Below are 16,218 nucleotides of genomic sequence, written 5' to 3' on the forward strand. Positions count from 1 at the left end.
TATCACCTACTCTACAGGGTGCCTGCCCCTGAGGATTAGAGGAGATAATATGTATAAATAGCATAGTGCCTGGCTTACAGTAAGGGCTCAACAAAACGTTCTCTGGTCACAGTATTTGCTGTGCATTACTCCATGCCAAGCCCTCTGCTGAATGTGGATTAACTAATTGAGGGTTCACAAAGTGTGGTACCAGACCTGCAACATCACAGCCACGCGAAGTTGTGAAAGCGCAAATTCTCGGGCCCCACCCCACACCTGCTGAATCCGAAAATCCAGCATTTTAACCAGTCTCTCAGGTGATTATGATAGTTGATAACATTTGAGAGCCACCACCTATTTATAGTGATCAGTACTGTTATAGAACAAGGTGAAAACTTTTCTTCTTCCTAGGAGGGTGACCAACTGTCCTGGTTTGCCCAGGCCTGTCCAGGAGTTAGCACTGAAAGTCCCACATCCCAGGAAACCCCTCAGTCCCAAGCAAACTGGAAACTTTGGTTACTGTATTAACAGTTGGAACCATACTTTATCCTAGGAAGGGATCATGGGATAGTGGCAAAGGAAAGCAAACCAGCCGAGGGTGAGATAATCTGAGGGGGAGGAGTGGGGATGGTGGAGGCTCTAGTTTGGCAGAAGGTGAAGGTCAATTGAGAAGCCTCAGCTGCAAAGGGGGCCATCCCTGGGACCCGCAGTCCTCAGCAAAGCTCAAGGATGGCTCCTGAGAGTGGTCTTTCTCTGTGGAAACTGAGGCAGGAACTGAACTTCAGAGTAGCGATGCCATGGAATAGAGACAGAAGTGGAAGTTACTGTGAGAACCTGACCCCCGGGAACTATTTGAAGTCTGCAGCTGGCCTTGGGCCTGCCATAGGCCATGGGGTCGGGGGTCTAAGGGGGTAGTCGAAGCCCATTTGACAGGTTTTAAGGCATGGAGGCCCCTGCTGATATCTGTAATAATTATGAATTCACTTAATAAACATTGTGTTAACTTTATACCACCAGGCCCTCCCCTGGCCCCGGAGATATAAAAACGGAAGGGATGTGAACAAATGAGGTATCATGATAGATTGTGACTAGATGAATCAACAACTCAAGACAGCTAAGCTCTGAGAGGACCTGCTGTAATGAAAAGAGAAGACGCCCTGTGGTCAAATATTCACTTACAATGGGCTGGGAAACTAGAGTTCTTCAGTAACTTCAGACATGGGCTCCTCCAGGCAGCTGTTTCTTTTATTAACCAATCATCAATGAGAAGCCATCGTATTCAAGGCACCAGAATAACATGGAATCCGCTAGTGGTCTCAGCCCTGGCTGTAGAGTTGAATCACCTGGGCTGATTGCACCAGATAGATTCTCTGGGGGTGTGGCCTGGGCAGTGAGATTCCCCCCAACCCAACCTCCAGAAGTGACTCTAATACTAATACACAGTCCTTTGGAATCACTGGCCTACCTAGGTGGTTACAATTTCAAGATGATGGTATTGGACCTCGGGTGCCTTTGCTACATGCCTCACATCCCTCCTCTGTCCCCGTTTCCAGCCAGGCTCCCACCCAGTGGTGGGTTGCTAAGTAGTCCCCAGGCTGTCACAGCATCCCGAATTTCCTCTCTCCCTTTCTAATTCTGGACCAGGGTGTTGGAGCCTGAGCGGCAGGCAGGTGGTGCTAACCACGTGTAGGAGGCAATGGGTGAGTCATGCGGGGGAATTGGGAGAAGAGAGCAGCTGGTCCCCTCCTTCAGTTATAGGGGCGAGTTCAGGGATGTGTCAACCAAGTGAAAAATTTTTGTCAGAGTTTCTTAGAAGAGCAGAGGGATCTTTGCTCTTTCATTTCCTCTCCCCGGTCTCAGTGGCCGTGAAACTACCAGAAGGCTCTGAAGTCAGACAAGGAGGTTCAAGGGGCCAGTTCATTTTTTCACTGGGTAACACATGGTGATACAGTGAGAATCTGATCAAATGTGATTGTCCCCCCAGAAAAGTGCACATACATGCTCAATTTTGCATATGATTTCAGGGGGAGGGTGTCAGCCACCCCCTCCTGTCATCCCACAGAGTCTGTCCTGGGGTCCCTGACTTCCTGACTTTGAAGGGCCTTCCTTAATGAGATACAGGAAGGAGAAGGGTAGGACTAGGCAACTCTGCCCAGAGAGCCAGCTGCTGTCTTGCAGATGAGACCAATTCAAGCTGCCATTTACCTTTGTGTGGCAGGAACTTTTATTTTTACCTAGATGTAGTAAATCAGGGGTTCTCACACCTTAGGGAGCATCAGAATCTCCTGGAGGGCTTGTTAGTCCTCCTCAACTCAGAATTTCTGACTCAGTGGGTCTGAAATGGTGCCAAATAATTTGCATTTCTAACAAGTTCTCAGGTGACAATGAAGCTGCTGGTCTGGGGACCAAACTTTGAGAACCACTTATCCAGTTATTTCACTCCCGCTCATCTGCCCAGGCACAGACCCCATGACTGACTAGGAAGCTGGATTTGCGTCAGTTAATGGTTGACCACATCATTGCCAGGAGGTACATTCTCCTGAAAGCAGCCATCAGTCCTTGGCTCCCCATGAACTCAGCTTTTTTGTTGTTTACATTTTCACATTATCATGACAATGAGCTATTTGGCATCATGATGTTGGAACCCAGACAGTGAAAAGTCCTGGGGAATGAGGATATCTCCAGCTTGCACAGAACATCAGACATGTAGTGTGCCTGAAGAAGAGAGCCTTTCATTGTTCTCAGCTCAGGTGGTTGAGTTCTCGTTCTTTACATTGAACACAGCTGTCCACATTTTAAGGAAAATGCGAGAGTGTTTAGAGGAGCAAACTGGGAGCCCATTTACCTTTGCACAAAAACTTCCCATAATTAAGGGAACCACGTGCTGACTGTGGGGACACTTCTGAGCTCACTGCCTCGTCAGGCAGAATCATGCAGCTGTTGCAGGCAGAGGTGCAAACTATAATAATTGCTGAGATGAATGCCCACGAGGCTCCCTCTGTTTGGATGAGGTTGAACTGGGCCCTGACGCACTGTGAGTTTAGGGCCAGATTTCATTCTGATGGTGAGTTGTGATACTCAAACTTCACTGCATACGTGACTCACCTGAGGATCTTGTTGAAATGCAGACTCTGATTGGGTAGGTTGGGACAGGACCCAAGAGTCTTCATTTCCAACAAGCTCCTAGGTGATGCTGATTCTGTGATGATGACATAGGTGACACCTGGGAACTTTTATCCACTGCAGATGTGTGTGGACATGGAGGTGGAATTTATTTTAAAGAGTCCTGGTATGGACCGGGGAACCTTTAGAAAGTAAAATCTTTAATCTTCAAAAGTAATGGATTTAGTGGGCCCAATATGTGACTGAAATGTCCACCTAGTCAGTGAACAACCTCCTCAAATAACTGGGTACAAGGTCTATGATAGTCCCCTTTCAGCCCCCCCCCAGGTCAAGGGATTCCTTTTAATGCAGATCATAATGGTTCATCATTCCTGTTAGGCTCTGAACCCTTGTAACACAGTGACTGGGTCTGTGTCCTCTGTTGTCCTGATGTGTGGCTCAGAGCTCAGTATTTGTTGCCTGAATGAATGAACATATCTGACTTCCCCTCTCTTGTGGGTAATGAACACACCAGCCCGTTCCTTGGAGTTCAGTGGCATGGTCCACGCTAACATGTCTTAAATATAAGCTGGGGGAGCCATGGGGGTGGGGAGGTTTGAACAGAGTGGAGACATAATTTGACTTCCATCTTATCAAAGTCTCTCTGGTTATTGTGTTGAGAATGAAGTGTAAGATAACAAGAGTGAAACAGGCATGACCGATGGGGGCTTGGGTTAGAATCAGCAGTGGAAATGATGAGAAATGGGTGCATTCTGGATATATTTGGCAGGTAGAGTCGGCAGGATTTACTGACAGATTGGGTGTGAGGTGTGAAAGAAAGAAATTAAGGATGACTCCAAGCCTTTTGGCCTGGGTAACGATCAGAAACTCAGATTTGGACATATTAACTCTTAACTCTGAGACACTGTACTTGAGACATCCAAGTGGAGATATCAAGTAGACAGTTGGGTACTTGTGTGGGGTTTGGGAGATTCAAGCTGAAGATACACTTTTGGAGTCACCAGCACATAAAAGGTAGTTCAGTCTCAAGACTGGATGAGATCACTAAGAGAGTGAATTTAGGTAGAGAAGAGGGCCAAGGTCTGAGCTCTGGGGCGCTCCAAATTTCACAGGTTAGATAGAAGAGGAGGAACCAGCCAAGGGGATTAGGGAGTGACCAGAGGAGGGAGGAAAACCAAGAGATGGGCATCCTAGAAGACAAAGGCAGAAAGTGTAAGGAAGAGGGAGTGATCAACTGTGTCAATACTGCAAGAAGATCAAATATGAGAAGGCTGAGAACCAACCACTGACTTTAGCATGATGGAAGCCATTGGTGACCTTGAGGAGAAGGGTGGTGGTGATAGAATGATGGGTGAAAGCCTATTTGGAGCAATTTAAAGAGAAATGAGAGGAGTTCACGGCAGTGAGCACACACTGCTCTTTTAAGAAGCAAGTGGTATCTAGCAGAGGAAGGTCAAAGGAAGATTTTTGTTCTTTGTTTTAAGATGAGCAAGATCCAGTGGAGAGAGAACTGATCATGCAGAAGAGGAAGGCGCAGCTTGGTTAAGTACCCACCAGGTTCAACCAGTAGAGAAACAAAATCACATTGTACAAAAGACTGTAACCGTGTGGATGGGGGCAGAGGACAATTTCCATGAAAAGCAAATGTCAGACCATCCAGTAGGTGTCCTTTACAAAAAACACCATTTGTGGGCTCATTACCATGAGCTCCCATGCTTAGCTTTAGCCCTCTGTGTATTTAGAAGGTTCACACTATTTTCCCATTTACAGGCAAGGCAGCTGACTATTAAAGCAGGTAACTGGCTCAAAGGCACAGAAAGGTTAGTGGCAGAGCTCGAATCCAGGGCTGCTGAACATCAAGAGGCTGTGTTCTCTAAACACTGCGCTCACCTGTCTTCCTCCTCTGGCTCTGTGCAGGAAGGAGACACCCCACAGGTTTGCCTGTAAGAGGGGATGTTCTGGGCCACACACTGTCAACCTTCAATATTCTCAGCGAAAGTTCAGGAATATTTGAATAAAAGCAAATCAGACAGACAAGTGTTCCTCTTCTTTTCTTTATTAATGAGTTGAGATACACAGAGACTTAATAAAAAGTTACATAAAAGGCTCAAGCATCATCGAGATCTTCAGGCATCACTCTCGTTTCACGACAATGGCCACCTGTTGATACTGTGTAACAGAAGCTGGGCGCTCACAGGGGCGCCATAATTCAAGTATCTTTCCCTCTGAGTAAACCCGACATGGAATTTCTAATCCAGTGGGCTGCTAATGGAGGGAGCCTGTCCATGGCTCTGGATTGACTGTAACACATGAAGAGCGTTTGGGTTAGAGCTGCCACGTGTTAGGGGGTCACATTCCATGTCAAAGAGAGACAGGCCACACTAGGCTACCAGGCACTCTCCACAGCAAGCGCCCCAGGAAGGTGGGGGGCAAAGTGCTAAGAGAAACCACCCAAGTGTCTGTCCCCGTGTGGCCAAGTGCAGAGGAAGTTAGCGGCCATAGCTCCAGGCTGTGGGAGTGGAGAGGATGGCTGGGGAGAAAAAGAGCCTACAAGAAGTGGGGGTAGAATTTTAGAAGAAATCTGAGAGAGCACAGTGGCAAAGGCATGGAGGGGAGTTCAGGAAGGATGTTCTCCAAGGGATGTGAAGGTAGCACTCTTCAGATGGGCTGGAAAACCAGTGGGATACCAGGATGAATACCAGTGGGAATACTGAGCTCCTCAGTCATGGGGAACATGGCTGATTGGTTCCCCAGATCGATCCTGCCAGGTGCCCACTGAGAAAACATTGCGCTGGGGACGCCCCAGGGCACACTCCATTCCGCCCCTCTGGGAGCCGCCACTAACACACGGGCCCATGGTTCTCTAAAATACAAAGAACTGTCTTTTTAAAGTGTTATTTACCCATCTCACCTACGGGAGAGGTTTGCCAGCAGTGGACGCTGCCCTGCGTGCCGGGCTTCTAGTCCCACCACTCCCTCAATGCAGAGCATCTCCGTCCTTACTCCTTCCCGCCTGTCTTGCCTCTTCCTCAGCTCCAGCCATCATGCCCATGGGCTGCTGTGGATGTGGCTCGGAGGAGCACGGGGGTTGGAAAGAGCCTTGTCCTGTTAGTGTTTAAAATGCCCATTAACATTATAGGATCTTGGGAAGCTCTGAGGTGCCTGATCTGGAATGTTTCTTGTTATCCTTTCTTTTTGTTTTGTTTTTTAAGCTGAGCCATCCTGCCACCTGTTGGCAGCTCAGTGGCTGCTCAGCTCGGGCTGGGAATCGAACCGCTGTTGCTCAGAGCTCAAACTCTTGAGCGAGCTCTTAACCAACTGAGCCACTTGGCCGGTCCCTATCCTTTCTTTTAGGGTCAGAAAAAAGAGCCATTTAGACAAATAAAGAAGTTTGATTTCCAACTAACCAAAGTGCCAACTGTTTCACTCTGCAGCAGACTCACTCTCTGGCTGGGCCCCTCTGGGCTGGTGATCTTGCTGAGTTAGGAACTCAGCACACTTTCAAAACTGGAGAAAGATCCAGGTGTCCTGACGCCCAGTTGGGCACTCACTTTCCTCAGGTTCTTTCTCCAAACAGTGGCCAGGCCGCCTGCTAGACATGCTCTAGTTTGCCTAGTGACCTGATTTGTAACCTACGGTAAATAAGGTCATTATTCATGCCATTTCACCTTCTGACCTTTTCTCAGAGGTGCACTGATGTTCCTGCTGCTCCCTACCCCCACCCTGGCCCCCCAAATCCAGTCTTTGGCTCACACCAGCAGCACCTGGGAGGGAGGTGGGCATTGTCAGGGAGTTGGGGGACTGTCCCCTGGTAGAAACAGGTGTTTGAGAACCATGGCATCACCCCTACCTTCATTTCTCCTCCAATCATCTGGTATAGTTAACATCTGAGAGGTTAATAAAGTGTGTGCCAGAAAGGCCACCTAATGCTCAGCTTGCAAATGCTTAAAGGGGTTTGTTCATTTGCTGGGCTTAAGAAGTGGTCATCAGTGGACTCAGGGGAGATGGCTTCAGGTCTTGGTGCTGTTTTCGTAATAACGGTATTGGATCACTTTTGGTTAAGACTCAGCACGAGCTAGAATGTCCTGATGGCATTCACATCAGCTTACTCTGATGTGGAGAAACATACATGCCCGTGCCAGTGTGTCTGTATGACAGAGGCAGCCCAGGCGATGCGTGGCATTCCTCTCACCCGGCCGGGAAGGACAGACCTTAACCCACACTGTCTGAAAAAGAAATGAACACTTCGGCAAAGCCAATCCACTTACTTTAGTGTATCCATTTCCAGGATAATGAAAACCCCTTTTAGAACTGACACGCTCATGCCAGCCTCTTCCCTCAGTAAAATAAAATTGTTTCCTAATATCTGTAATAAAACCGTCCAGGTAAACACATGTCTCTCCTCTCCTGGTTATAGGCCGTGAGCAGGGTCTCTCCTGAGGCCTCTGGCTACAGTCCTCATTAACTTCCCGTCTCTCAGTCACTCTACTTTCATCTTGAGTTGAGTTTTGGCACTGCTGGGAAAACTCAGTGAAGAAAACAACAATATCCAGACATCTTATCAGAGAGATCTGCTGAAGATTTGAAACTTCACCAGGCAGTGGGCACAGATCCTTAGGATACACTAATAATCACTAAAATAATTTAAAAATCTACAAAAGACACCCAAGCTCAGACACCATGGACTGGAGACAAGGGGGGCGCTTGATCATGGCTTGTTTTGTACTCCGAATGTGGGTAAACACGTCCACATCAAACCAACACTGTGTCGTTCAAAGGAACACCACAGCCACCAAGAGAGCGGGAGGGGCCGGCCTGAATCAACACGAGGGTCTTGGAGGCTGCTCGTGCGCGTCGCTTCCTGGTGTCTCAGGAGACATGGGGAAGCCCGGGCCCTTTCTGCAAAGCCAGACCCTATCTCCTCCCTGCCCACCTTCCCTTTCTCCCTTCCTGTGCCAAGTCCTCGGGTCAAGGGTCGTAGTTAGAAATGGTTTTCAGTGAGGTTAGGCAGTGGAGGGGTCCTGAGGGCTGGCCAGTTCATGGTCACTGTGCCCAGAGCCTCAGGCCCGTCACAATATCACACACTGCAGTTTGTGGGTGCCAGTGGCCCGGTCTCCCCGCCATTTGGTTTTCTTCTTCTTCTTCTGGCTTTTTTCCGGAATCTGTTGCCTTTTGAAACAATGAAAGGCAGAAAAACAAAGTGAGAATGGGCTTTGCTTCTCCCTGCCTCTGGCCTCCCTTGCCCCTGTGTCTCAGGCAGGGAGGCTTGGGGGCCAGCGATCCTGCTGTCCTAGATGCCGGAGCAGGGCCTGCCCTGGACAGCCTCAGTGAGGCAAGTGGGGAGGGAGACAGGGCGGGGCGCCACCTGTCAGCCCACTGATGAGAATTCCTGCTGTCATGCTGTAACTACCTTTATTTAAATCATAAGCTATGTTATGTGTTGTATAGTGTTGGCTTCTAATCCCATGTTTTGTATTTTAAATAAAATGACAGGTCAACTGAGTACAAAAGCTTTTTACATGTTTCCTGCTAATTTTTCCTATGTTGAAAACCTGCCCTTGGAGCTACAGGTCTGTAATTAAGACCTTACCATCTCCTGGGGATAGCATATCCTAACTGGAGGCAAGCTGCCCACAAGGAAAGAGTTTCAAGAGTGCAGAACTGCCAGCTACAGCATAAGATGCAGGCTGCGCTGTCACAGTCCACGCTGGGGCATAATGAGGAAAGCAGGCTGTGGAGCATGCGTGTGCGTGTGCGTGTGTCTGTCTGTGCGTCCTGTGGGAGCAGCAAGGACACTATCAGAGCTGTGTATGTGATTTCATAACTAACCAGCAGCCCTAGAGCTCCGAGTGTAACGTGACATGCTAAATGCACAGTGTTTAAGGACCACGGATCAGGCTGCTCTGTATGTTGAAGATTTGGGAAATGGGAAAGGTGGGTGACAGGGAGACCGGCCAGGAGGCTATTTCAGTCATTTAAGCATGAGGTGATGAAGGTTTGAACCCTGACTAAGCAAAGGAATGTACAGAATACTGCTGATCGGGGCTTCGGACAATCCTTGGAGATGGACAGTGTGTGGGGTCTGGAGAGGAGGCACGTGCAATGCCTCTGAAATTTGAGCCTGGGAATCAGCATGTTGGTGGTTCAGGTGAAATGTCAAAGGACACTGACATCGGAGCATGGAAGAGGAGAGGACCTACATTCTACCGTGTTGACTGCTGCCTGGTTGGGAGAACACCAAGGGCAGGCTAGAGGGGGCTGCCTCAGGGAGGAAGCACTTCCCTTTACCCAGTGATCGGCTTCACTCACAGGTAGTAGGGCCAGCAAAGGTAGGTGGGAAGGGCAGGGGACAGAAATGAATGGAGGTATAAGAAATCCAAACACAGGCCCAGGAACATCCAGCGTTGGCCCCAGATGAAGGGGCCGTGTGCCTCCAGCCCTCCCATTGTCCATCGCCCATCGTGCTGACGAGGCCCCGTTTCGAGGGATGTGTGCAGTGCTCACCTGATTACTCTAACCAGGTCATGAAAGGCTTTGTCGACGTTGAGAGGTGGGTCCTTGGCACTGGTTTCTATGTATGGAATCTGGAAGGCAAAACTCACTTTTGGCAAAAGTGGCACTGAAATCCACAAAGGCTTGTTCCCTAAAAATGCAAATTCTCAGAGACCCTGAGGAACCGTATGCTTTTAAAGTCCCCACAGGGCCCTGGCTCCAATAGCCCGAAGTCCCCTTGGTGGCTTCTTACTCTTTAAAGTTGGAAAATTTTACTGACAGTTTTTCCAATTCCCCCTTGTTCTCTAGTCACAGAGATATTTAATAGCTCCCTAAAAATAGAATTAAAATGATCTTTTTATATACTTGAAGACTTTCATTTATCAAACTAAAATACATTCTGATTCTACTCATTTTTCTTTCTGAGGTCTATTTCTCTACCTTGGGGGGATTTCTGCCCCTCCTTCCAGGCCCTCCAGAGGGGACTCCGGTGGGAAAGGCTAAGGCGAGGCTGGGCCACGGGCAGGATCTGGCATCCTGGTGACCCCTGGCTAGTCTGTGCCCCCCACCCACAACAAGCCTGCCTGCCCAGATCCTGTTTGGTCTGTATCCACAAGCTCCACGCTCAGCTGTGCTTACAGAAGGCTTGTGTCTGCACGCTGAATGCCCGGTAATCATCATCACGCTGAAAGGCAGCAGCAGCACATGGGGAGATGCGGCAAAGGTGACCCCGCAGGGTGGGTGAGGGCCTTGTCCACACCAAGCCTGGACAGGGTGGAGAGCAAAGGCTCCTCAAGGTCAGGACATGGTCCTGTGTGCTCTTCTCCTATAACAGGGACCCTGCAGAGTCAGGAGCCCATGAGTGAAGAGTGTGGGGATTCACACACCTCCCTAGATGAGATGGAGGTAAGCCAAGTGTGACTGGACTGAAGAACTTTGGTATTTTTTACAACTTTGTCCTCATTCCAAAATTAAGCCATTTCATTACATCACATTTGAAAAAGAAAAGCACAGTGAATAGAAGAAAAACGATCAATACTTTAAATGCACTGGGGGGTGGGTAACAGTAAGTTGTTATTTTTGAGGAGTGTATTGTAAACCATTGCTCAGAACACATCATAAAGGATCTCCCCATCAATTACTATCACGAGAGATGGGATGTTCACGTGTTGCTGTGGCTTCGAGCAGGGGTCTTGTTGTAGCTGACCAAACACGAGGGGCAAAGCACAAAGGGCAGGGTTCAGGCCTTTGAAATACTCACTCAACGAATATTGGAGCCTCTGATAACACTGAAAGAAAGCTGCCCTCCACTGTCGACTATCAGATTATAGGCTGTTCATTGAGATGACCGTGGGCTGTTTGGCCTCTAAGGTCTTAACATCCCTGACCTCCCTTAAGACGTTAACCCTCTGAGATAAGCAGCTGGGGAAAATGAGCTTAAAGTGGTGACGTACTTGCCCAAGGCCACACAGTAGAGAATCAAGGTTAGACCAGGTGCATTGGCCTCCCCTGGGCAGGTGGCGGTGCTGAGGTCAGCTTTGAAGCCTCTTCCAGGTGAGGCAGGTGGCCCTGGTAGCACCTGGTGCCAGAGTCCTATGTGACCTCATGAGGTCAGGACGACATGCGTCCCTGTGCACGCCCAGACGGGAAGTGGGAAGGCACCTGCACCTGGGGCCGGGAACTACCTGGGGTCCTTTCATGTCCTATAATCCTGCCAGCTCAGTAAGTCCTAGGTTCCAGGGCCTCAGACCACTGCTGCCTGTCCCAATGCACTGCTCAGGAGTACATGAGTTGTAGTATTCCCCAGGCCCCCAGATATCCCCCACCTCCTTTATGGTGGTCCTGCCTCTTACCACTGAGGACACGCCAATGTGCATTTTCTGGGTTCTTAGAATTCTAGGATATCGGTAGCAATAAGACTTAAACTAAGGGAAACCCTGTGGTAAACAATGGTAGCATTTGACTCCACCAGAGGGCTAGGGAATGCCATCTTCCTGCCTTGGTCAGCTGAAGAGGAACTTGCCCTGTGAGCTCTAAAATTAGGAGGTTGTCGATAGTGGCTTGCAGAGTATTTGGTCAAATGATAAATGAGGTGGCAGTGTTGGCTATAGAAGCAGCATCGGCTAAGAGACTAGAGACCTGGGTTCCAGTGTGGGGTTGGGGGTGGGGCACTCCTTACCAGCTTGGGGCCCGTAGAAGCCACCCAACCTCCTGTGTTTCATTCACTTCTATTTGCAGAACTCGGCTAGGGCTGCCCCTTGCAGCACCCGTCCCCGCTCCCCACTCACACACCCAAGGCTGCTAGGAGGGACCGAGAAGGTATTTGTGAAAGCCCTTAGCAAACCCTCTTCAGGTACTACAGAGCCCAAGACTCTATATAGAGAGGCTCCCCGGGCCTCTCTGGTTAGGGTGTTGGACCAGTGGAGGCGGCCTGCATCTAATGCTAAACCCAGCGGGGGTTCCCAGGCCCCATCTGCTTCTGAGCAGCTTGGCTGATGATCCCTCCTCCTTGAGGGGTTTCCTTTTCCTGGCTCCATGACACCCTGCTCTGGTCCTCGTACATCACTGCTCAGTCCCTCCTTCTGCTCCCTCCTCATCTCCCCACATCACAGCACTGAAGAGTCCCCAGCCTCAATCCCGGGGCCCTCCCCTATCTACACCTACCCTGGTGGGTTTCATAGCTTTAAATCCTGTCTGTATGCCGCTGATCTCCACTATGTGCCTCCAGACTGCTGTCTTGACATCGCCACTGGATTATCTACTCGGCTCCTCAAGCTAAAAAGACCTAGAGCCAAGCTCCTGGCCTCCCCACACGCTTGCTCCCAGTCTTCCCCTGCCCAGCTACTGTGACCCCAGTCCTCTGAAAGTGGCCCATGTCCCAAACCTTGGAATCACCCTCAATTCCTTTTTCTCTCTCTCACCTCACATCCAGTCTGTGAACAAATCCTGTTGGCTCTTTTAGAAATATATCCAGAATCCAACCTTCTCGTTACCTTCATGAGCACCACGCTGGTCCACGTCCACCAGCACCTGGGTTATTGCAGCAGCGCCTGACTGGTCTCCCTGCTCCCACCCGTGTCCCTACAGCCCACTCTCAACACGGCTGCCAGATAAGCTGCTCAGCCCTAAGTCAAACCACATCGCTCCTCCAGTGGTTCCCCCTCTCACGCTGTGAGTGAACGTCCTTAAGTCCTCCCTGATCTCACTCCTGCTCCTACACCAGCCTCCTTGCTGTTCCTCAAACTGCCGCCTCAGGGCCTCTGCTGCAACATTCTTTCCCCTGGCATCGTCCCCTCACCTCCTGTAAGTCCTCATGGATAGGCACCCTTCCCAGCAAGGCCTTCCCTGACCACCCTACTTGGAAGAGCACCCCCTCCACCCTGCAATCCTGACCCCTTTCCTGATTTACTTTTTCTCCATAGCACATGCCACCTTCTGACACTCTAACTTGCTTTGTTTCCTGTCTGTCTCCTGTCACTAGAAGGAAGCACCATGAGGCAAGCAGTTGTTTCCCAGGGTTAAGGACCGTTGAGTGAGTATGTGAATGAACACAGCAGAGCTGCCTCGCAGCGAGCCCCCTTCCTCTACTCAAAGAGCTAGGCCACTGGGCGGAGGGTAAGAGCAACCCCACAGACTTCCAGGGGGGGCTTCTACATAACCAGCCAATGAGGCCAGGAGCATAGACTGTGCCAGTGTGGGGGGCGGGGGGGAGGTGAGGGGAGTGGGGGGAAGAAGCCCAGGGACCCCAGCCAGCACCAACCAGCTGGCAAAGGGGCATCCGGTGAACTAAAAACAAAACGAAGGTATGTGCTTAAAGTCACTGTGTGGCCTGGGGAAACCTGAGTTTGAGCCCTTGTAAGATGGAGGTAACTGTATCTACCTCAATGTGTGGCTGTGAGGAGTGCTCCCCCAGCACAATGCTGGGCACAGGGCAGGGCTCAGTGAGTGGCAGCCGATCCAATGTTTCTGAGCAGAATCAGGAGATTGGCTCCGAGAAGGGGACAGAAGCCAGTCCTCTGCAGCGCCCAGCGATGAATCCGCCAGGAGGGGGCCTCCACGCCACAGCCTGCAGTCAGTCCACTGTGCAGGCACCTTCTCCCCACATCAGAGATGTGACTGACTGATAAGAGGGTGCTTGCTCTCTGGTCTGTTGTCTTGTTTCACAAAACATCCTACATGCGGGTGCCAGCTACCTAGGAGGCCTGAGTTCCGTTCCTATAGACCAAGGCTGCAGGAGTGATGGGGTACTGGCTTTTATACACCCCCTGGCACCCGCAACGGACAGACACACAGGCACAGACACACACACACGACCTACATTATGTTTGGTCGCCATTTCTTTTCCTTGCTCCCTGGTGATTTTCCTCAGATGCATCAAATCGACCTTGTTGGCCACGAGGATCATCGGGAAGGACTCCCTGGAAATAAAGGAAGAGCAGCTCATGAGGTTTCGCTGTCCTCACCCCTGGTGAAGGCGGTACAGCCACACCTCAGGCATAACACAGCGCACAGCGCCTCCGCAGCGGCCTGGAGCTGACGTAAGAGTCCTTCCTCCACATTTCTAGGAGTGGGAAGGGGCCTGGAGACTGGAGACCGGCTCAGCACTGTCAGTGCTGCTGAGCCAGGGGCTGGGGTTCTAGACCTGCTTCCTCCCATCTCTCGGTCACCCTGATGCGCCAACCATGCAGGGCTGCTGTGGCCCTCAGCAATGACTCGTGAAGAGTGCCAGGGCCAGGGTCTGGCACACAGTTGGCACCGAATAAATGGCAGCTGCCAAATCAGGATGGCGCCCAGGACAGGAAGGGCGGGTTGAAGAGGCCTGTCTACCTTAAAGGTTTCCATTGACATATATGGTCATACTGCTGTCCCAAAGTGAATGAAATGCTAGTCTCACAGCATCTTTGTCAGCATTGGCTGTTTTCATTATGAAAATTATAATTAGACAATTGAAAAATGGTACTTTATTATTTCTCCTTGTACTGCTTTCGTAAGCAAGAGGGTTGAATGTTTTCCCACATCTGAGTCATTTATGTTTTCTCTTTTGAGATTCCCATAGTTGGGGGGAAAAGTCAGTCAGAGCCTCACACTGAGATGTCTGAGACCCCACATTTCTGTGTGTGCATGTGTGCGTGTGTGTGCATGTGTGTGCGTGCACGTGTGTGCACATGTGCGCGTGTGTGCATGTATCCCTTTAAATTGTAAAGTTATTAACACTTTGTCTTTGGAATAGGTGTTAACTGGATTTTTCGAATTTATTGAGATTTGCTCAAAGCTTGCTGTTTTCCTATTAGTTTGTCCTTTTACTTTCTTTATAGTGCCTCTTTAAGATCCAATTAACTGAAAAGAACAGTTAGGCTTAAAACAGACTCCAAATTATTTAAGTACTCCATGTAATGCTAAGAAAAAACATGAGCCTTTAATTAGGGGATTGTAACTCTCACAGTCAAATGCAATTTAACCATTTATAGTGTATACTGGAGAGAAAATTCACTTTTTATTTGGAACAAAAGTTTGCTTAAATTAGAGCTGAAAAACAAAGATGTTACTGATGACTCTTTGATTCACCCGTAAGGACAGTTTAAGAGAGATGGGAGGGAGCTGACCCGAGGCCCTGGAAGCCACTGGCCCCACAGGAAGAACTAGGGTAGGCGTCAGAGGGCCCAAGGTCTGCATCCAGCTCTGCCCTCTGTGCTTTAGCTTTCACCTGAAAAATCTGAGAGAAAGAGATTGAGAGAGACAGACAAACAGACCCCTGGCCTGGCTGTGCTCACCTGTCCTTGACGCGCAGGATGAGCTGGTGGAAGCGGTCCACGTGCTCGAAGCTGGCCTTGTCTGTGACCGAGAAGACGATGAGGAAGCCGTCCCCTGTGCGCATGTACTGCTCCCGCATGGCACTGAACTCCTCCTGCCCGGCTGTGTCCAGAACTGGGATGGGATGGGGCCAGTCAGGGGCTGTCACCCCCACCCTGGAGCCCCCGCAGCCTACAGACCCCCACGCCGCTTCTGTCCCCTCTGTGGCTCAATCTGAACTGTCCCCACAAGAGCCACACATGCTCCCTGGGCTGTGCTGTGAGGGTCCTGGTGGGGCCTCAGACACCTCAGTAAGAGGCTCTAACTGACTCATTTGTAGACCCACTGATTCCAACCCACGGTCTCCCTGGGCCTTAATTCTCTGTCTACAGAAAAGCCTCATTAAGTCTGTGATCAACTCTGCTTCTAAGTCCCTCTGGCGAGTGCCCAGATCTGAGCTTGGGTCCCTGCTGCAGCCCTTCCAAACTGATTCTTTGGGGAGTTACCTGCCTCTGAGCCTCCTTTCCTCCCTTGTACATGGAGCAGTGCCTCTACCTTGCAGCCCCTAGGGAGGAGAGCTTGATTGTGGACATGCCTGGGGGAAGCTCTGAAGAGGCCATCGGGGTCAGGAAGGCTCCTCAGCCCCTGTGTGGACAGACACCAGGCAGGCAAAGGCGAAGGGGTGACCCCTTGAGAGCCAGGGTCACTCACCTCCTAGGTGGGGCTGTTACAGGGCAGTGGGCGGGAGCTGGGGCTGGAAGCAGCAGCCGGACGCTGGGGAGAACCATTTCAGCAAAGACTCTCCCCACCCCCAACCCATCCACCCCTCTCACT

General features: G+C 50.2%; 1 protein-coding gene across 3 annotated transcripts in view; it reads right to left on the minus strand.

Annotated features, from left to right (window-relative positions):
- Window positions 1–6,360: 6,360 nt before the first annotated feature.
- The window catches only part of MRAS (muscle RAS oncogene homolog), a 62,175-nt gene continuing 52,317 nt past the window's right edge, over window positions 6,361–16,218 (minus strand). For 2 of the 3 annotated variants that reach the window (XM_019663924.1, XM_019663923.1), the window contains exons 3-6: window positions 15,366–15,519; window positions 13,913–14,012; window positions 9,607–9,686; window positions 6,361–8,271 (exon numbers count right to left, since the gene is read on the minus strand). In XM_019663924.1, coding sequence (XP_019519469.1) covers window positions 8,172–8,271; window positions 9,607–9,686; window positions 13,913–14,012; window positions 15,366–15,519 — 434 coding nt within the window. In that variant the 3' untranslated portion in view covers window positions 6,361–8,171. Of the gene's footprint in view, window positions 8,272–9,606; window positions 9,687–13,912; window positions 14,013–15,365; window positions 15,520–15,890; window positions 15,950–16,218 lie in introns of those variants that run through there. The other variant, XM_019663925.1, reaches the window with a different exon arrangement.

This window comes from Hipposideros armiger, unplaced genomic scaffold (assembly GCF_001890085.2).
Source record: "Hipposideros armiger isolate ML-2016 unplaced genomic scaffold, ASM189008v1 scaffold_410, whole genome shotgun sequence".
In the NCBI taxonomy this organism is placed as follows: domain Eukaryota; kingdom Metazoa; phylum Chordata; class Mammalia; order Chiroptera; family Hipposideridae; genus Hipposideros; species Hipposideros armiger.